Source organism: Nelusetta ayraudi, unplaced genomic scaffold, assembly GCF_046127955.1.
Source record: "Nelusetta ayraudi isolate G7.1 ecotype Tasmania unplaced genomic scaffold, CSIRO-AGI_Nayr_v1 ptg000048l, whole genome shotgun sequence".
NCBI lineage: Eukaryota > Metazoa > Chordata > Actinopteri > Tetraodontiformes > Monacanthidae > Nelusetta > Nelusetta ayraudi.
In genome coordinates this window covers 17,124,357-17,146,989 of record NW_027466098.1, presented here as the reverse complement: position 1 = coordinate 17,146,989, position 22,633 = coordinate 17,124,357, and the positions used below count along the sequence as shown (strand labels likewise).

At 41.9% G+C, this 22,633-nt stretch overlaps 1 protein-coding gene across 1 annotated transcript in view; it reads left to right on the top strand.

The window, feature by feature from the left end:
• The first annotated feature begins 20,365 nt into the window (after positions 1–20,365).
• The window catches only part of gbe1b (glucan (1,4-alpha-), branching enzyme 1b), an 82,264-nt gene continuing 79,996 nt past the window's right edge, over positions 20,366–22,633 (top strand). Inside the window, exon 1 of the mRNA XM_076036794.1 lies at positions 20,366–20,582. Coding sequence (XP_075892909.1) covers positions 20,485–20,582 — 98 coding nt within the window. The 5' untranslated portion in view covers positions 20,366–20,484. The remainder of the gene's footprint in view (positions 20,583–22,633) is intronic.

Sequence of the window (22,633 nt, the reverse complement as noted above, 5' to 3'; positions counted from 1 at the left end):
TGGCTAATTTAACAAGGTCACCAGCGACACTCGAGGGCTGCTCTTTGCTTCCATTCCGCTTTGGCTGCCTCATTCAAGGTTTCCATTGCAGAAATACAACCCTTATTTATGTTTGCACTCGCGATAATTGTTAACGCATTCCTATTCCTATTCCTATTCCTATTTATTTTTTCTGTCATATCCTATTTTCTCCATGATATTAGCAGTTTGTGATCAAGCCAGAATGGGTATGTTGATATTAGCTGGGCTGTATAGAAGTGTTTTGTTTCGTAGGTCTAATCAGGGCATTTGGGAGGTTTTACAGCGGTTTTATGACACACAGTCGTCGGTGCAAAATATTCAGCTCCGACCTGGCTGCAACATTCACAAGCACAGCTGCAAAATGCATGGCTTGAAGATTGCCATTATGCAAAAATTGGAATAGATGTTGAAAGGTAAACAGCAGGGGTATAACACTGAGGTTTTGCACAGGAGCACGAGGGAAATCCGCCCATACGGGGAGCGTTACGATACGGTAATATGCATATTATGTAAATGAAAACAAAAGCAGGAAAATACTTTTCATTAGCCGTGGAAATTACTTAATCAGATGGAAATGACTAAATCAGAGGATGAATCATATAAAAAACTAAGCTGGAATATTATGGAGCCTGTAAACAAAGTGAACGACTCACTTTATATCGGAGCTTCAGTCTTCTCTTTATTAATAATATCATTAAGTTTTCACTGATTCCCTAATACCAAGTCTGCACACGAGCACTAAAAAAAGAGATAGAAAAGATAGAATCAAAAAAGGGACTTGCAAAAGATAAAAAAAGAAAAAAAAGAAAAGAAATTATGCCAAACCAAAATCAAATTAATATGCATTAACCTGTCAGCGATAGCGTTTAGTTCTCCCCACTGATTGAAAAACAACTCATCCAGACATGGCGGGTGCACAATCCATTTGAGCGCCGGCCTGAATGGCAGCAGTCATGAAGGCTGAATGCTTCCATGTAAATGGACCACTGTGGGTGATGAAGTGTTTCACACAGCATCAGGATATTGGCTCTGTCAATCCCCCTTTTTTCATCACAGCAATAAACACCACACTGTGCACAACACAACACAAATACAAGTTGGATTTTTTTTTTGCAAAATAATGCATTTGAAAAATGAGATATGCACAAATTTGTCTGCTTGGATTGTCAAATGTATTTTATGCTGAGCTATAAAGGCGGCCAAATATCAGGCTATTGCCAATGAACTTGTATCGTAAGGGTTATGGATGCGAGGTATGATGAAATTAGGGAACGTTAAATGGGCTTTTGAGGCGATAAACAGTGCCATCAATAGTTTGTCCAGCAGAGGGCATGTAGAAGTTTTTTTCAACTTCGAAATGGCTGCTCACTACATCATTGTGCCAATTCTTCAATACCAATTTATATGTATTCATCCATCTTCTATTATTTCTAATCCTGCAATCAGGATTGTGTGTGTGTGTGTGTGCGTGTGAGCTGGGTGGAGGAGAGATACAATTCTAAAGCTGAAACAAAGGATAAGCTTTTCTTATGGGTAAGTTGTGTTGTGTTTAACCTTATGTTTAAGCACCAAAATCTTCTCCTCACGACGTGTATAGGAGTGCGAGATGATTGGTTCCATTTCCATCATTGATGCCAAAACACATTCACATTGAGAGTTACTGTATACGTCAAAGACAATGGGGGTGGCCAGAATTGCAGAGACACGGGCAAGTGCACGGACACGACTTAAAACAAATAGGAAAGGGAAGGGCGAAATGCATATGTATGAATCATAGTTGGTAAAGGTTGTTTACTTGGGATTTTTGTGTTTTCAGGCTTAGATGTATAACGGAAAATAAAAGGTCCTTTTTATGCTTCAAAAAATAAATAATATACCACAAAAACACGGCTATCTTTTTCATTCTAATGCTAAAAAGACAAACAATGTTAATGCTAAGTTGTTTTCTGATGTTCCATTTGATCTCGGTTGAACCGGCTGGGAAGTCAGAGTGGAATCACAAAAGCCCAGAGCAGGGCTCATATCGTGGGCTACTGTTGATATATGGCGGCACAATAGAAATGTACATTTTGTTCCATTTTAAGTCAAAGGACTCCTTTGAAGCGTGTTCAATATCGGATCAACCCCATAAGAATGCAGCTATAAGTTCTACATTCAACCTGATCAAGTTATTCCACCGTATCTCACACCATCTTGGTCATGATGAAAAATAAGACAATAAGATGAGCATTTTGATTTAATTCTTACGTAACCCTCGGGTAATGCATTGCAATCACAAACGAGTTGCACAATAACCGGCGCCGTCGCATATTGTAATGCCAGTCAGCCTCAGTCACTCTCACAGATACGAGGTGGAGGTGGCGGTTAAACCTGCAACAGCAGCACAACCCGTATCAGGCTGCTCTCCATATGAGCCTGTTACAAGCCAGTGCATCTGACACTTACATGTTTTTTTTTTTTTTCCCTTGTCAGCACTCCACCGGGAAATAACACCTGCTCTCTCAAGCTTTGTATACCTTGAACTTTAATGTGTTATGATCAGAGCTTTATGTTCTTTGTGCCTTTCCTAATCCCTGTAAGAATGGTTGCTCGTGAGCTATGGTGGAAATAAAAATCCATCTGTTTTATTGCTTCATTCGCGGGACTCTGGGAACCGCCGCATCCGGTAAGGGGCTGAGCACATCAGCATTCCACGGGAGATATCATTCCATACAATATTGGAGGTCACTCACCCGCTGCCGTTGGAACTCATATATGTTGCTTTGCCACATAATTTCACGTTCAGTTATGGGTTGCGACCTGCCCGCGGAGATTGCGAGTCAAAACCTTGAACGTCCGCCCTGAACAGCCTAATACGCTTCCGATCAATACGTAAACCAATATCTCCTATTTACGTTTCTATTTATGTCAAACAATTTCAGTCAGCAAATGAGTCTCATCTCGCTTTGCACAGCAGCCTGATCACTCAGACAGAATCTCCGAGGCAGCCCTCATCCATCTTGCCAATGTCCAATAGACACCATCCTTAGTCGGCCTTACAGTTTCAGTGGGTTTCATAACCTGTCAGCTACCTATAAGATGGATATGGGGAACGGGGGGCGTGGGGGCTAAGTCCAGGGAGATCGCCATGTTGACCAACGCACCAGTGGTGCTTTTCCACGAGCACCTAGTCAGCTCCACTTGACTCGGCACTAGCCAGCTTTGAAGCTTTTCCAGTGTGTTGTACTACCTGGTATCAGGTGCTATTTTAGTAGCTACTTCGCCCGGGGTTCCAAGTGAGGAGGAGTCATGTTTTGTCTGTTTATTTGCTGTTTGTCTTGTGACTTCCTCTTTAATTTTGAAACCCTGCCCTTCTCTTTGTGTGTTTCTCACCATGTCGGATTAGCTTTCCTGGACCTGATTGAGTTTACCTGTTCCCCATTTACCGTGTGTATAAAAGCTGTGTCTCCCTTTGTCCAGTGCCAGAGTTCTTGGCTGATGTATTTGTTTTGTGTGTTTTTTTCTTCTTTAAAGTTCTCTTTTTGACTTTATGCTCACATTTTTTTCCTCTTCAAGGTTATTTTTGTTTGTATTTTCATCAGTTAGTATGTTTTTTTTTTTTTTTAGTTTGGGTCTTTTGTAAGTAGATGAACTTCAATTTGAAAATGCTGTTTTTGAGTCACGTTTTTGGGTTCAGTCCTTGTCCAGTCCTGACAGACACAGGATGGATTGAATTGATCGAATCAAAAAGAGGCAAGTCGTGCTAAAGTTGTGTACTGGAATAATGGCACCACGATAGACAAAACTGCTTTGTTATCACCGCATACAATAGGAAGTGAGGAATTCGGCCGACTCACACAATCGCCATGCCAGCTTTTTCAAGTGACCTCCTTTTTTTAAAAGTTTTCTATGGCCTCTTTTCTAAATGTGAACAGCACCTCAAAACTATGGGAAGATTTAATCGTGTGTGTGCTCTTGTTCATGGACAAATATACGTGTAAATGCTCTCCACAATCAGCCCTATCATTTGCAAATATGTGACCCGGAAAAACACCTTTCTTACCAATTATGGTTTGATCAAAATAAATAGATAATATCAGTATACGTATTGATCAGGAACATACTAAAATATTTTCGAGAATTTTTCAAAACACTGAATTTATCATTCGACCAGAGTGGTTTTTCTTTTTACTCACATACAACGATTCAGTAACAGGAAGTAGATTATTTATCTGGCCCGAGGGCTCTTGTTGCCCAACCAAATCAACAGACCAGGGTTTGACCTCAAACTGCCGTCGGTGGTGTCCGAGAATGCACTCCATATGCCCACCATCCATCAAATTAATGTCATCTTGGAACATCATTCTGAAAGCGATTACATTTTCTTCTTTTCTTTTTTTTTTTTTTTTGATGTTTGCAGTTCACTTGCGTATAAACATCAATTTCTAGCGGAGGGAGGGTTTGGCGCGTCGGGCCAAACGCTGTCACGCCTGCCAATAAGCCGAGGAGTCAGTCAGCTGGACGACAATCAAAATCGTTGGGCTTTGTCTGGTGATGTCACAGACAGATGAGGGGGGAGAAAAAAAGAACAACACAAAAAAAACAAAGCCTCTTCAGAAACATCAGACCTCAAACGGCCGTTGCCCGAAATGGCTTTGTTTTTGAATATTCATCAGACGTTTGTCACAACCATCTGCATCCTTTATCACAGCAATAGACAGAGAAGTAGGGGGGGGGAGAAAAAACACCCTGAGTAAACTTTATGACAGTTATGAATTGTTAAAAGGTTAATAAACTTTAGTGGGTGGCCATTAAATGACATACCAGTGTCTGCGCTGGAGTTAAATATTTCTGCACTGTTAAATGGTCAAGTGCTTACAAGGAGACTCGGCGCCCCACTGGAACACCTCCGTCACGTCAACGGAAGCCCTGAGCTGAGCTGCACTACGCCTCATTAACCGCAAATGAAATGTTACAGGACGCGGGGCGACGCCACGAGCCGCCACTCTCGCCTTAGTCGTCGGCCTTAACATCCAGACGTGCCTCCTCTTTAGGCCCCCCCCCCCCGAGCCGCAATAACTCAACCTCAACTCTTGACAAAGCAGACGCGCTCGTATTGCCGCAGCGTATGCAACCCGCTCTGAGACGAGAGCCGCATGCCCGCCGCCGGTGCAAACGGCACCTAGCGGCCTCGGTAGCGCAGAGTGAAGTGCTTTGCGTTGAGGGCTCACGTCCGTGATTGCCGGCAGCAGCTGGTCTTCTCATAGGCCACTGCATGGAAAATGGGCTGGTTTCAGGATTTAGCTGGCTGCGCTGGATTCTTTTTTCTTTCTTTTTTTTTTTCCAGCACAGCCCCCCCCCCCCTCCCCACTCCGTGCCTATCAGAGGCCAGAATCGCTTTTGTTATCGACTCTGCGGAAGGTTTTGAGTCTCCTCCTCTCTCCGCCGCCTGCTGGACAGCTCCGCTGCTGTGTGCAGTCACTACGCGGCCCTGACAAGCGCGCACGTCAACACGGGGCTATTATGCGTTTGCATTTGAACTGCAGGTTGAAGCTGCGGCGCTTCGTGGTTGTCTGTCCGGGGAAAAATTACTCGAGGTAATAACAAGGTCACTGGATCGTATTCATTAGAGTTGAAGGCAATGTTTGGCTGCTGTGGCATCATCCTAATGGCTTCTATTTAAATCTACTGCGTGTATAGACGCATATAGAGTGTATACATAGTATATGTTTTCAGATTGAGTGATCCCATACGGTGATGATGCTCAAAAAGAAAGATCACCGCAGTTTTTTTTTTTTCTTTTCTTGTTGTTGTTCTATTAAATGACAGTCAACAGTAGGCAACAGGTTTTAGAGGCACAACACGACTGCTGAGCATTTGCTCGCTGCTCGTTCCGCCGGAAAAAAGAAAAAAAGAAAAAAGTTTTGATTCGCCGGTAGCGGCGCCACGCACAGAATTATGCTGCCAGTATCTCTCAGCTCATCAGCACTCCAAGCACCTCCTTTGCTTATCTTTGCATAACTACACATCCTGGTCATGTTTCCTTTCTCCTCCTGACCATCTGTTCCCCGCTGCCAATCTTCAGAGCGTGCCAGCTTCTACACTCTACACCGCCCCCCCGCCCCACTCGGCGAGTCAATCTTGCTGTTGATATGATGCTCCCCATGGTATTGACATGCAGGGAGCTGGTTTGTTTTGGCGGCCATGCAGTGCAAAACTATGACATCTAGTGGTGAAATGAAATCTCAGTATAGCCACTTTCAATGCAACGCAAAGAGCAAATCAACGCGCGAGTATTGCATGCTTATGATATATTTTCTGTTGTTTCGGTGTGTGTGATGATAAAATAAAATGTAATGTCCTAACACTCATTAAGCATGGTTACATTTACAAGACACTTTCCGTAATGAATACATGTAATGAATTATGAATATGCATTGTGACTGCAACTGCATGACAACATTCCTAACTTTGTTGATATGCTAAATGTGTGATTTTTGTTTTTATTTTTCAAAGAATAAAGATAGCTACACACTGCGGTTCAAGTGAGTAATCATTTAACAAATCTGATCTCAATAGTCTGCAAAGAAAAGAGGGGAAAAAGCTGCTTTGGGCCACTGGGAATTCAGATTCGGGAGAAAGAAAGGAAAGTTTGACACCAGCGTCTGGCAGATTATTTGGGAAGCCAAAATGTTACCAATAACCTCAGCGCGGGCTAATTTAAATGAGTTTATCCTTATTTGAGCATGATTCAAAATGAAGTTCTTATGCCTGAGCTTAATTCTATGTGGACTTAGAGAGGAGTGTTTGTTTCTCTGAGCAAAAGTGCGGCAAATTTGGAAATAATCAGATAATATGTGACGCTGCGCATTGGAAGAGATTAACACATTATGCTGTCCACTGCTGTTTATTAAGAGCTCACCGGCTTCCATATGGCTTTGAAAGTAATGACTGTCTTTCTAAATATAGTAAAATACAATAACAAATAAAAACAAAAAAAACGTACACATATCAAGACTACCAAAAAAAAGATCATGCACGTAGCAACTGTAATATGTGAGTGGTTCAGCAATAAACCACATTTTTTGGATGTTTGCAAATATTGTTGCTGATGTTTGGAATAGGGGCTTTCTGCATATGTAATTTATACCCTAAGAATGTGGATATCATAAAGTTGAAAGAAAAAAAAACTTTTACAATTTTTGGGGGTGAAAAAGTGTGATTCCATTGGTGCATTATGCATAAGCGCTACATAATTAATAGATAAATAAAAATTTGATCAAGGCAACATGATCACCGAGGTACACGCAATTACGGGCTTTGCTCACATCAAAGTAAAATAAACCGATATAAATAAGTGATGCTACATCAGGAAACATGCATTCAGGCAAAGTTGTTTAATGATGTTTTTGGTCAAGAGAGCTATCCCACTGCCAAATGAAGGCCGTGCTGAGGCTCTGGGTTTTTTTTTTTTTTGCTGCCCGCTCCAGACGGCAACGCGGTGTCATCAGTGTCACTGCGGCCATTAGACCGAACCGCTGTGTGCTGCACTCAGGCTGAAAGCTGCAGAGACACACCACCAGCGGGAGGCACGTGCGCCTCCTTCCTTGAAGTGAGTATTTGTGCCTCAGATTTAAGTCCACTTCAGAGAAAACTGATCCGTCTGGATGCCCCCCCTTTCAAGGCGCCACTCCTGTGATCAATACTAAGCTTAAAATTGCAACAACAAAAAAAGAAAAATGTTCTGATCCTTCTTTTTTTTTTTCAAACCACATCATTTGATGTCAAAATAACCTTTTAGCCTGTGTAGGAACCGTCGAAATTCTAAAGGACACTTTGGCTCCAGAGCAATTTTTTTTTAAAGCCTCTCCTGCACTGATTTTTTGGCGCAATCAACACATTTGTGCCTCGACACCCCGAGCTGTGTTCCCCTTTAACAACTTCACTTTGTGCACTTTCACAAAGACATCTGTTTTGGAGGTGAATTAGCCGTTTTGAGCTAATGGCTAATTCACCTCTAGAGCATATTAGTGGGGTGCACTACCTGCTGTTTCTCACACTGTGCCGCTAATTTTAGACGACTCTCCCATCGGTGCGCGTGTAAAACAAGGTGAAGCACAAACGCGGTGGCGTACTTAACTTAAATGCTGCATTTCAAGGCTGAGCACAGACAATGAAAGGCTTTTTAATGTCACTATCAAGTGCAGTTATGCACTACCCCACCACCACCACCACCTTCCCTCCCAGTCCCCCCCGCCCCCTGCCCGCCCGCCTTCCACAGCGAAGCAGCAGATAACAAAACTTGCCTTGCAAATAGTAATAATTTCCCCTGGGTATTATGTCTCACTAACAGAGCAAGAGCAGTGGGGGCGGAGGGGGGATGGAGGGGGGGTTGATTAGTTCTCCTGTGTCTTTGTGTGGCGCTCTGATATATCTCATTTACATGATAAATATTCCAAACGCCGTTCTCATAATACTTCCGATTTCAGCATATTTCACGCAGCCTCTTGTGCCAGGAGATTTTGATTGATACCGCCGAATGAAATGTCAACACGTCACGGATAAAAACCAATTTCCTGATTTTACTCTACCGTTACTGCCGACCAAATTAGGGCAGAATTCACCTGACAAAAAAGAATGTGTTTTTCGGTGTGCGGGGGGGGAAGCAATACATCAAAACGCTGTGATTCTTCCTGCCAGACAGAAAGCAAACACTGCTGTTACTTTCAGCCACGCGCGGCATTTCATTTCGCCAAGGAATTTGTCAATTATCTCAATTCACTCTCTCCATCTGTGTGTGCAAGGTTAGATTCATGGTCCCGACTATTGTGTGCTAGAAATCTGTTGTTTTCTGTGAGCCACATAGCAATGAGCCCGCTCCAGCTGTGCACAAGTTTTTCCACATTCGGCCCCAGAAAATGAAACACCCCCCCGTATCTCGCCTCTCATCCCAACCGCGAAGATGAATACTTCAGGTGCCCTAAACTTTAATCCATCCAAATAGACTCACCGCGGCATCGTGGTTAGTGGGGGTAGGAGTGGAGGGGGATGTGAGCGGGTTACAGCAGCTAAATCTGCTTCTCTTCCCCCAATCAATTAGATCCGTGAAATCCATTTCTCTTTGCATGTTTGCTCTTGTTTGCAATAATTACAACCTCCACCCCAAACAGGCATGATAAACACCCCCTGATTTAGAAGTGTTTGTTCAGATCGGGGCGACCTGCTGCTTGTCTTGCTGTTTATAAACCGTGGAAATCTACAGGGATTACACAGGCTCATCACCATCTGTGGCATTACTCCAAAATACGTCGACACTGAAAAGAGCCCTGTCAGGGCGCTGGGAGGAGGAGGCAAAGTCATACTAATAGAATGACTTGCTCTCATCATCAGCACAAAAAAGCATCTATCTATCGATCTATCTATCTATCTATCTATCTATCTATCTATCTATCTATCTATCTGAATGATTTAGCAGAAGTATTCTCTAAGCCTGAATTTGCCAATTTTCATTAAAAACACTTTTCTTAAAAAGAAATATTGTCATGGCCTCATCAAAGACTCTAATGATAGCAAGTACTAAAATAATAAAAAAAAAAAAAAACCTTTTAAAACTCGATCAAAAATAATTGTTCTGTTGAAACAGCGGTGACCCCGCAACTCACTCGGCGTGCCGCCACAGCGTCAAAACGTCACGATACCTGCCGCTTTCAAGTGCCACTTATCAAGTGAAGAATACTTTTGTAGTGACTTATGCGGCTGAAGGAACATTTTTGAACGCTGCCAGAAGGAAAATGGATTCTCTTTTGACTGACAGCACTGGCAAATTATAACTGAACGCCCTGTCTCTTAATAAGTGGTAATGACAACACATCACACAGTGAAAAATGTTGAGGCATAATCAAAGATAATAGGAGCTGAATTGCATGGTAATATTAAGAATACAGTATACACAAAGTGTGTGACTTAAAGGATGTAAATTCTATCTGTATCTGTATTTACATGTGATAACTTTATTTAGCATTACAACCTTTTTTTATTTAGAATTGTGTAATATTTGCCACATATTTTTTTCAACATCAATTTACATGGATCACAAGGATACGAAAGAGGATTAGGGTCACAAGAAAATAAATAAAATCTTACAGGAAGGAGTTTTTATTATATTATATTATATTTATACTTAAGTTTTTAATTCAAATTTTAAGTTGAAATTTTGTGAATAAAGTCAAGATTTCGTGAATAAAGTAGAAATATTAGAAATAAAGTTGACGCAAATAAAGTGGAAATTGGCAAGTAGACTGGATGGATGGTGGATTAACCCACTTACCCACAGTTAAAAGTAAGCTGCCGAAAACAGGTGTATCCCACAAGGTTCACCCAATCAGGAAACTGGTGAAAACTGGAGTACTCCACTAGACTTGCATGCAGAGCCTTTAGACTTTATTCTCGACATTTTGACTTACTTCACGTTGACATTAATTGCGAAATTTCGATTGTATTCACCAAATGTAGTCTTTTTTTACGTCAACGTATTTAAATTTTGACTTGACTCGAAATATCAACTTTGTTTTCCAATTGGAAACTTGAAAAAAAAAATCTATCTTAATTTTTTTTTTCTCTTCTTCTGGCCCTAATTCTCTTCCGTACGAGGAGGACCTGACTTTGCGCTGATGTCTCCTGCGTGCAGCATTATTTCATCTCATGGGGATATCAGAACTCTAGCAGCTCTGCTCAGTGCAGTCAGAAGACACTTGATGGCCCCTTCACGTGGCTTCGTGCACCTTTTGAACTTTTCTAAAGGAGCCCACTGAGCAGCAGCGGGCAGACGGCGAAGGGGGGAAATAACAACTTATTCACCTTCTGCAAGCCCCATTTTAAGACTTGCAGAGATAATCATAACTGGCTTTGTAATGCAGCCCTTTCACAGCAGCAGGGCAAATTTGAACGTTGAATGGAGCCACAGAGGGTGGTCTTGATCGTGTGAGAGCAAAAGAAAAGTGTAAATGGGAGATTATTAAACCTCCTTTTACGGCGTGATGGGGAACTTGTCACATTTCCAGATTCCCGTTGGGCATAACAAAAAAGACCTCCCAGTCATAAAGTTAAGGCACAGAGCGGTCATATTGGTTTTTGGTTTTTTTGTTGTTGTTTTTTGTTTGATCAAATATTCAAAAGGGAGGGAGGTAGCAAGGCTTTAAATATTTTAGGAGATTATTTAGTAGTTTAGGTTTTGGCTCTGGCTCAACTGTGGTTTTATCTAAACTTCATGTCAAGAGGGCACCGTCTTGATTAGTTTCACTTTTTTTTTTTTTTTTTTTTTAATTTCTAATCATGCATTCCAGACTTTCTCTTTTTAACGATTTCAAGATGATAGATTGCAAAAAAAAGACATTGCTGCTTAAAGTAATAAATGGTATTTATTACTCTGGAGCGTTCAATATTAATACTTTTAGACCTCAGTGAGGCATTTGATACTGTAGATCATGTAATATTAATTGACTGCCTGGAGCACAAGGTGAATATCAGACATGTGGTGCTTTGCTGGCTCAGCTTCTACGTTGCCCATCAAATCTTTTATTTCACTGTAAGCGTTTTATCAGCCTCTTTGCCAGACAACTTGTGGAGTCCCCCAGGGTTCAGTTTTAGGCCTTGCCTTTTTGTATATAAATATATATGTTGTTCATTGCCGACAACAGGTCAGGGAGAGGACAAATCAAACACGCCCCTGGGGATGACGCTCTCTGCATTCCCTGATGACCACTGTTGACTGCATATCAAAGGGGGATGAGCAGGAGCACAGAGGGGTTATCACGACTTAGTGGACAAGTATGAGTAGAACCACCTGCTGCCGTGTGGGTGAAGGTACATACATTTTTTGTTTTTTATTGTAAATATACTGCAAATAACTCAAATGTTTTATAGAAAATGTTTATTTGTGCCTCACTTTCTTTTTTTTCCAGTTTTGGTTTTGTTTGACTTTTTTTTTCCTTCTGCACTGTTAATGCTTAATTAGGCAAATTTCCCCAGTGCGGGATTCTTACACTCAGTCACAAAAAAAATCTCAAATCTTCTCTCTCCATTAGTTTGTTTGCCACTTGAGAATCTGCAGCATTTCTGTTTTCACACCAAAGTCAAGTACTGTGTGCTCATATCATGGCTGCCGCGCTGGGTGTAGTCATAGCACCGTCACAGTGTCTTCAAGCTGTTGTCTCGCACTCCTTCAACAACTGATAACAAGTGAAGCATATGTTGATAAGAGGATAAAACAAAACAGCTGCACACTCGTCAAGTACTGTTTGTTGTAAAGTACAGTCAAATTCTCTAAAGGCATTTCTTTTCTAATCGGTCAGCCTTGTTATTATGAGTCACTGGACTAATGTGTCTGAAGGTGTCCGACTGAGAATGAAGACAACAAGTGCTCACAACAAGTGCAGTTAGAATATCCTTCAAACGAGTTGTTCTCCAATGGCCAATACTTGTTACAGATTGTTCAAAACAAACAAACAAGTACCACTTTTCTTTGCCAAAGAGAATTCTATAAAGAAAATTGTCTGGCAGGAAAGCAACATGAGAGTGTTTTAAAATGAGGGTGAGCACATTTGAAATGAAATGAAATTGCTTCAATTATTGGCTGCTTCCGTACCTGCAGCCATACCAGTTGTGAGCTCATCACTCCGCGGGTCAGATTGTACTTGACAAAGCTACTGTGTAGTACTAAAGCAGTACTTTAGAAATAGGATTAAATGAAATTTATTGTGATTATTAATTTTAGTAAATTATATATAAAAAAAACAACAACAACACACATATAAATTAGATTTGGCTGGAAACTTTGGAAAGGACAGTGACGGGCTAATGGCTAACTGACTGGCATACTCAAGAATCCCAAATAAAACTCATTTTGCTATCCAAAATAAATATATGTAAAATGCAAATCAATATCATTTTTATTTCAACTATTCATTCAAGAGACTGTAGTTATGTTAGAAAGAATCAGTGTCGTTCAAAGATTAACATGGGCTTTTAATTATAGAAAAAAAAAAGACTCTTATTTTCAACCTTCATTAAAAGTTAAATGATACCCCTAGAAATAAAAGAGCAGCCCCACAACCTTACCTCTCCAGGTAACGGCTAGTGTTAAAATATTCCAGGCATGTTAACACACACACTTTCTCCCGCCGCCACAAATGTCAGGCGAGATGAAAATGTTAAGGCTGCATTTTAATAAACCTAATATATTCTTAGTTGGTCACAGCTGGCCTTGACTGAACAGGTTAAGATGTAGACATGTTTGGTAAATTATGGGCACTCTAAACCCAATTGAGTTTCAATCTTCAAGGCATTCATGCATTTACTGAAGCTAATGGAGAGCATTATGCGCCTTTTAAGTTAATTAATCTAATGCACATGCTCACTGGTCCTAGATGATTTAGGCTTTCAGGCTCCAAGTTACAAAAGGTAACTTGATTTAAAGGCCAATTTGAAAATATTGCTTTGTTCTAAAATGATCATCAAAAGGCTGTAAATTGCATCACTGTAATAATTAAAGCCAATTTATGCAGATACGTTACTCGGGTATAAAACTCTGCGTTATTTTTTGCCATAACTGTCCGATCAGACGTTCAGTGTCGGACCAATCTGTGAGGACAAAAGGTAAGGGTCGCTGCACCCTCATAAAGCCTGAATTTTGTCTAATGTCATGATTATATGGTAGCAATATAATGAAATTACAGCCTTACGCCTGTTAACTTGTCCTGTTTGACTGCAAACCCATAAAGACTGCCCTGAGGTGGGCAGAGAAAGTATCGGTCTGACATCTGTAGAACTTGGGGACTGACCAAGGTCAGCCTTGCTAACACTGGAGGTCACATGATCATACCAGGATGCAGAGTAGCTGTCAGGAGCGGCCACGATAAAAGACAGTGGCTCCACCTCACAGTGCTTATTAGAAATGGAAAGAGACAAACCGGTGCCAACCCCAGTCCCAAAGCACGAGCCATTGATTTGCTCTGAGCTAATGTTCTGCATTTCGAGGAGGAACTATTTGTCACTTTTTGGCGGAGTCATGCACGATTGTTCTGATCTGCACTGCATCCCAATCGGCTACGCCAAAATCAGCTGGAGCCTCAGCTCCCTCAGCGGGGAATAACCCTGGGACATCAGGTCGATGGATGCCCCATGGTGCCTTGATGTGCAGAGTCCTGCTAATATTCTGCAAAGTCTTATGCACTGACCTCTGGGAAAAACTCAAATCACTGCAAAGATTGTCGAGGCACAGGGATACATCACGTCTACCCTCAAGCTTTGGAGTTTTTGGTCCTCTTGCGCATTTGATTGGGACATTTCATGATGTCGATGATAGGCAACAAGGGCCCAGAGAGACCAGTAGGGGGCATAGTACGTGAAAAGTACTGCTACTTAAATGGCCAGAGGCTAAATCTAGTTTGAGAAAAACTTGGGACTTTATTTGCATCAAACCCAGTGGTTCTCTACTCTGTAATGACTGCAATTGCAATTTCTTTTTGATTCATATCTCAAGCCTGAAGGCTATGGAAGCAAAATTCAAGTGTGATTTTTTTTTTTTTTTTCAAACAAAGGGGACATTGGAACTTTAATAATTTAAAACAACAAATTGAAAATATAATTTGTTTTTAGCAAAAAAATCAACAGTAACAATTTTTTTCTTACAATGTCATTTGTAAGTCACTTTTTTCCCTGATAACAAAAGACAAGAGCCAAATGATCTTAATTGGGTTCATTTGTCTTCTTTCCCAAATTAACTTCTTTTCAGACTATAGTCGTCAAGATAACTGACATGGTTCGACTGTCACAGCACTGTTCCTCAAGAAACGTCATCTGACATCCCATGACTTGTCCTGACATACCAGCTGATCTTCCTCTTTAGACGTAGCCCAACCGGATCGGGGTTGAGAGTCCCAGGTGAACAACAAACACTGGATTAAGGCGGCGCTAACAATCTGAAAATGGGCCGCAAAACGGAATCGACTTGGATAAAGCGGCATGCACACTCACACACACACCAGTGGGACTCCCTCCTCCAGAGACCATCACATGACCAGGGGGTGGGGTCGACCTGACAAATTTGCCGTATCCGTTGAGCCGGTTGCAGCCCAAGATTAAGATCAGCTGATCTATAAGTACACATCACAGTATGTTGGGCGACAGCCGCCGAGAAAGGTCGCAGTGACAGTCAAGGGATGTCAGGTATGGAACATCAACCTCGACATTTCTGAATAGAAATACCAGGGAATACATGGGTACCTGTGTATACTGTGATGGTGTGACTTTCAAGGTAATTTTCAACGCTACTCAGGGAATTAGCCGTGAGGTCAAGCCATACAATTTTTCAGCATTGAGAGGTCGCTGTCATATTTTCCTCAATGACCTTTTTCAAACAATCGTCTCCTTGTTTCTGCGAAAGAAATCTTGACTTTCCCTCACCGAGGCCCTTTTCAAATAAGGGCCTCCGACTCACCCTCTTTCTCCGACACCTTCCCCAGAGGCTCGTGGCTCCATTTAAGCCATTTGGCCGGCTATATTGTGGGGTCAGGTGTTAACAATTCATTTCCTCTGAATGGGCTGACTGGTCTGAAACACATAAATTAGTTTTTCTGAAAAACCCTGAGTGCAGCGAAACAGGCTCTCCACCTGCCCCTCCCCCCGCATCCTCACCCTATATAGGCAGCCGTGACATCAAACTATGAGAGCCCACTTTGAATGGTATATTTTAAAGCCTTTTTGATTCACCGTATATATCCGTAATACTCCTGTGAATTGCTCCCAAAGACGACGCAGCAAGGTCTTTGCATACGGTGGCAATAAGAAAGACGCAGGGTGTGGAAATCTGAGCTCGCTTAAGAGATTCACACCTGCTGGGCACAGTCAGAACATGCTTTGCGTTTTTTTCCCCGCACACCCCTGCTGGAAGCGCGCGCGTATAATGTGGCTTGCGCCTTCCATAATGTCTCTCATTAAGGATCTCTCTTCTCCTTCCAGACTCTGGACCTTTTCTGAGATCCCAGTTCCTCCATCCTTGAAATTGAAGGCTGGAGTGAATCTTATTGCCTCTCATTAGCTCCGTCCTCGCTCTCTCCAGCTGCCTTCACTGCTCACCGTTAACCTTCTCTCTCGGTGGGATCCGTGGTGAAGTGGTGTCTTTGTCTCTGAGGTACAAGCCGCGGTATTTCAGGAGGCTGATCCCTGTCTTTTGATCCCGACCACACAGAGGTTGTCTGTGACTCACCTGGATCGTGACGGTATAGAGACTTTAATTTATTCGATCGAACTTTATCAATTTAATTCCACTGACGCGGTTTAGAGTTGAAATGCAGAAGTTTTATGCATTTTGGCTTTTTACATTTAGAGGGATTACCAAATAAAATGCAACATATAAAGCTTTTTTTTGGTGAGGTGGGAGGGGGGGGGGGGCACTTTGCTGAAACCATAGTAACAACAAAACTGTCTGAAGCCAATTTTCTGACGAGGATTTTACAAACACAGATTCAATTTGGGAAACATTTTTGAGGCACGGCGGATATACACTAATTATGTGCTTGGATAGATGCAGTTCCAACACTGTTGCCTGATGCTTTTGTCTCCTTTTGATTGATTCACTTTGCATTGATGCAAATAAATTGGCATCCTCTTTCTAAAGAGCACAAACAGAAGAGCCGAGCGACAGCTGGAGTTGGGAGATGCTCTCAAGAACCTGCTTCGCACGCACATGCGCGCGCACACACACACACACACACACACATTTCTGAAACTTATTCTAAATAAAAATGTATTAATGTTTTGTGTTACATTTCATCCAATACCTCTCTTTTCATTGCCAAGCCTCATTTACATGCCTTTCAAAGTTACCTTCTGGAACTGTCAAGGATTATTCCAAAGGATATTTGAAAAGACAATTTTCTCTTTACTTATATGTAAATAGCTCTATTGTCTTTGAATGATTCATGAATGGTAGTCTTTCAAAATGAGTCAAATATTTCTTTAACTGGAATCTTTCAAATGAAAATGAAGGACTTACGCCATGCATGCGCCGCACGCTTAACATTTTAGAACATTTCTACCTACTGACTCAATAATTGTTTAGAATTTAGCTTTCTTTTCCTTTGATGAAAGTGGTTTCTTTTAAAAATGAAGAGTCTTCATATGAATGATCACTCTTCAGTGTTCATTCATGTATTTCAGCAATTAAGTCAACACCTTGAAAATAATCCTTCAAGTGTTACAATGCTTCGGTGTGTTTATAAATGTTGGTATCACCTCTGCTTCTATGGTTTATTTTAATTATGGTCTTCAAGAAAATTGAAATACTCTGGTATTTATAAGGGCTGCTACTTTGCAAAACTTTCTTTTCACTGACTCCCTTGCTCATTCTCTGAGCTTCCAGCAGCTGTAACGTTCTTTAATGCCTTTACTTCTTTACAAAGTTTGACATTCTCCGAAGTCATTTCCTTGAATGAATCACAAAGCTTAGACGAATAATTACAGGTATTGGGAGACTGATGATATTATTCATCATGCATAATAGTTGTGCAGCATGCTTGTATGTTCATGCTAATTGTGTCTGGCTGCAAGCTGAGTGACCAGAATAGTGTTTATTTTGGCCTCTGCTAAAATAACATTTGCTTGTGTTTTGCATGTGCAGAAAGTCTTACAGACTAAAAGAGGATTCTGAAACACATGGCTCAGTCCCACAGGGAGGAACAGCTTCATCAACAGCATCCTCAGAATGACTCTGAATTAATAAATACCAGAACACAGGGTTGTCGAAATGTCTTGGGAGAAGGAAACATAATTTTAGGGAGGGTGAAATTACGGTGAAAGTAGGGATTTGGGAATTTGGTCTCTTGCAAAAGAAATTTGCATGTGAAAAAATTTGGGTTGTTGGTTGCATGCACTGTCCTGTAGGGGGAGCGGAGGGCACCAGGTGTGACAGTGCCATGGGAGGGGAGGTGTGGAGGTCAAGGATTTTCCAAGGTTTGGGGCCAGGTGGTGTGTGTCATTTAACACTGTCGAAACACACAGACCAACACAATATTGTTTTTTTTGTTTGTTTGTTTTGATGGAGGTGAGACTTCACATCCATCCATCCATCCATTTTCTCTTATACTGTTATCTCCAGGGACTCAGGGTTGCAGGAGGTGCTGGAGCCCATCCCAGCTGTCAACGGCCAAAGATGGAGTTGGGTGGGAAATATGTCTAAGCAGCATCAAACTGCACAAAAAGAAAATTACACGGCTGCAATCATTAATGTGAAGAGTTCATTGAAGCTAACAGAAAAAATAAATCAACGTCTTAACTTCCTTTGACAAATTAGATTGTATGTTTTTTGTTTTTCCTTTTTGTTTCCCCCGCCTTGAAATATATGTTATTCAGCAGTGACTTGCAAGGACATATTTTATTGGCACAACCTTCTGGGGCGGACAGTAACACCCTTGTTCCATCTTTCTTCCAACAGATGGCTCTTTAAAATGACACTCCCCCAGTGACCTTTAGCAGGAACACTTTCATCCTGTGACAACGACAACACCTTCAAGGGCTGCGCTACTTCTGTGGCGCACATGAATATTCACCCCGTTGTTTATTTTTGAATTATCGGGAATCGTGTAATCATACATCTGTTTGGGGACATTAACTTGGTTCCGTCAAAGTACTTGGGGCTAAAATGTTGTTATGGGGGAAAAGGTCCACACATAGTTAAGTGTTAAAAGCAGGAGGTTGCTGATTGGAAGAAAGTAAATGTGGGGGTGTATGCGTAATGTGGAAGCTAAATCTGCAGGGGAAAATACTTTGCAGCATTACAGTGGACCACCAGATCAATTCATTTCACACACACACACACACACGCGCACACACCGCCGAGAGCCTGCACGAGGCAGCTCCAGCTGGTTACGGTACAGCGGTCCTTGACACTACAAGCTAAATAAACTCTGTCCAAATTAAACTTTGTCCAGATCAATAAGATATTGCTTTGTGAAGTCTGACTCCACTCAGGTGCTTGTACCGTACCAAACTACAGCCCACAGTGTTGTTGGATGATAAGAATCTGTGCAGTTTTCTGATGGTTGATGCTATTTTACCTGTGCAATGTATGTATATATATGTATATATATATATATATATATATATATATTATTATTATTTTTTTTTAAATCATTACTATTAGTCAGAATGACCCCTTGAAGGGCAGATCAAAGGTTATTTGCTGTACATTAGTGTTGAATGTGATTATTATTTTAAGTAACACTATAATTTACTGTGACATTGTTTTTTTTGCGGAATGTGTGTCCCAAAAACAATTAAGTAATACCAGAAAGTATTGGTAATTAGCTGTGTTTAAGCATTTTGATGTCACAGAGAGCAGAAATATCTTTCAGTTTAATCTAATATTGAATAAAAAGGTCACTCATTGAAGCGCAGCTCACTTGGCCACAGCACTCGACAAACGGTCCAAAGCCCCGTCAGTGTCCCCTAAAAGCAACAGTTTATTCTGCAAGTGTCAAACTCAGCCTTTTGTTGTTGTTTCTGCTTACAGTGGAGCTTTGACATTGACAGTCTTTTGAGATTCCTAAATCTAATCAGGAGGGTCCATCCCTCAGGAGTCAAAAGTTGTTATTGTTTCCACTGTAATTTGCAGTGCATTGTGTGGGGTGGGGTCACTTATTGTTTTGTTTTAATGACTTTTTTGTTTGGCAGAGTAAATGAGAAGGGATTGTTCTCTTGGGGAACTGGATGGAACGAGCCACTTTCACAGCAAAGATGAGGAATGAAAAGGTGACCTAAATTAAGTCCTATTACATTCCATCCATTCTGTTTACATGCCTTTTAAGACCTTGAATTATCTTGCGACTCATTAACAATGAATGGCACCCAGGAATTCTTAAGGTATTGGTATTAGTCTGGAGGCTGCAACCAAATTTGAATGAACAAATGATTGTAGATTTGTTTATTAAAAAGAAATCAATTGATTATGAGTGGGTTTTGGTTGTTGAAACATTTAAAGGACAAGCCTAATGTGACAATCTTGTATCGTTTAAAGAGTGCAATAGATTATTTTCTGTCCTGTAAATTGTTTTGTATTAATTCATTATTTATTTATTTTTCTAAACAACTGAGGCACAATTTCATCACAGTGATGTGGTGCAACTTCTTTGCCGCTCAACGGTGCACTGCAGGGCCGCCTACAAATCCGTGCGATCGTCCTTTGACGCTGTGGATGCTTGTCATCTTAAAGTTACACTGCACACAGCCCCCCCTCTTTAAACTATGACCCGCGCGGAACAAACCATGATGTAACAGGACGCAGCCGGCAGGAGGCCACCTCACTCATTTGTTATCTGCAGCCTAAAAAAAGGCCGGACACACGGCTCGCACGTCCCTTTTGTCTCAGACGCGGAGCCGGTGTATTCGACGGCGCTCGGTGCTCGACTAGTTCTGCCTGGAGGGGAAACCATGGCAGACTCGGAGGATCATGTTACAATTCCTGCATTCAGCACCCTTCTCCAAATGGATCCCTATCTCAAAACGTACGAGAAGGACTTCAAGAGGAGGTAAAGTATAACCTTTAAGCCGCAGCTTGCGAGTAACTCGTCTCAATCCGGTGAAAGCGGTCCAAAGGCAGGTTCGGCGCCGTCGCTGTGGCTAAATGAAAGTGAGCGCGTACACAGTAAATGAAAGAGGCGATATTTGGCAACACACACAACCACAATCACCTTCCGCGCTCGGCTTTGACTTTTCCAATGAGGAGTGCAAGGCAGCCGCGGCTCCTCGCCAGTTCTCCTCCTGTCGCTCACAGGCTGCCTTTCAGAAGATGCTCGGCCCATGTAAAATTAATGAACCGTCTATCAGGAAGTCTGCGCGGCTGCGCGAGCGAGTCGTTGCTCACGAACGAGGCGAATCAAGCGATGCGCCTCTCCGCCGCTTGACAGCACGAGAGGCGGCGTGCGCACCTCGGTCAGGTGACGTCCGCGTTACGTAATGATGTAACGACTCAGTCAGGGCGGAAACGTCGTCTGCCGGAGCTGGAATGTGTCATTGACGGGAAGGTACACTGTGCTGCATTGCATGCATTGCATTGCTTCCCCAGCGGCTCCATTTGTGTGGGGCTGTTAGGTGTTTTGAATTAAACCCAGCTATTAGACTCCTCGGGTGACTTGCTAAGGTTAAACCACTGACACCTGACACAAGAACACATAACTGTCGTACCAGAATCTATTCATGATTCGTGACTTTTGATGGTACCGTTTTAAACTCGCGGCCATCACCTGTGTCTTTGAACTCTGACCTTTCACCTCAGCCCAGAGGCCACGAACCCGATCCATAATTTACAAGGCCACCAAGTGCCTGTGCAGGCGTCCATGTTTGCTCAAACGTTTAAATCACATTGTGGTAAGATAAAAACCACATCATTTTAAATGCATTAAATATTTAGAGAAACGTGATTAAGGATAAGCCCACATACGTATATTTGATTGGGTCCACCAAGGTAAGAAATCTGTCAGGCCTGCAACATGAGAACCAGACCTGGTTCTGATGGATCCTTGAATTACAAGGACACGTCTTGGGTCTTTGGTAAAGGTCAGGGGTAGCCATTAGGCTTTTTACAAACAGCTGAATGACAAAGCTGTAATGCCTTCGGTTTGCAGCGTGGTGTTTTTCTCCCGTCAGCTCGAGCCGACAAAACGCAGTTTGAGAAGCACAGCGTAGAAGGAAGAAAGAAAGAATTAAACAACAAATCAGGCCAGGCTGGTATCCAGTGTGTTGATACTTTTATAATTCTTGAACTTCCTTTCAATATTTTTGAACTTATCTGTGTGTGCAGCAGTTTGGTGGCAGCAAACATGGTGGCGCAGTTTGGCAGTAGGACTGAAAACAGGGCAAAGGAAACTTCCAGAGGAAACAGAGTGAATCTTTTAGCTTCTGAGGACAGCAGCGAGGCTCCGGGTTAATTAGGGACATGACGAGTCTGCCTTGTGCGTAATTGCACAAACTGAGACTCGAGCTCGCTTCTGCTGCAATGAGACGGCTGCAGGTCATAGAATTTACAAGGGAGTAAGTAAAGAACAGCGGTAGAGTGACTGGGTTTTCTAGACACATTTTACGAATCAATCAGATATTTTTTGTGCCACTTGATCCAGTTAGCAACTCTTAGAGGCTTCTTATTAGATCAGAAGGGACATTACGCATGCAGTTTGATGCAGTGCGGTCTGATGTTTACCTCTTGTCAAAGTTACCTTTGATTAAAGTCAAAATGTGACTTTTGGGGAAACTTGCAGCAGTCACTCACTCTCTGCCGCTTGAAGGAACCGATTTGGCAATGAAGTACCAACATCGACTGGATATTGAAATGCTTTCAGTACGACTTTGGCAAGACGTATGTGCTAAATCTTAAAGATCCTCGCTGCTTTCGACAGTTAATTGACTTTCTTATGTCCAGCTTCCCCTCTTGTTGTGACTGTGGCATGCCTGGAAAGTATTTCTTGGATAAAAATCAAGTCTCAGAAGGATTGCCAAGTCCTTAATTGTGTTGGATTATTTCCACCACAAATTGCAGTCATTTTTGTTTTAATTAAAATTGCCTAAAGTAGCACAGATTCAAACT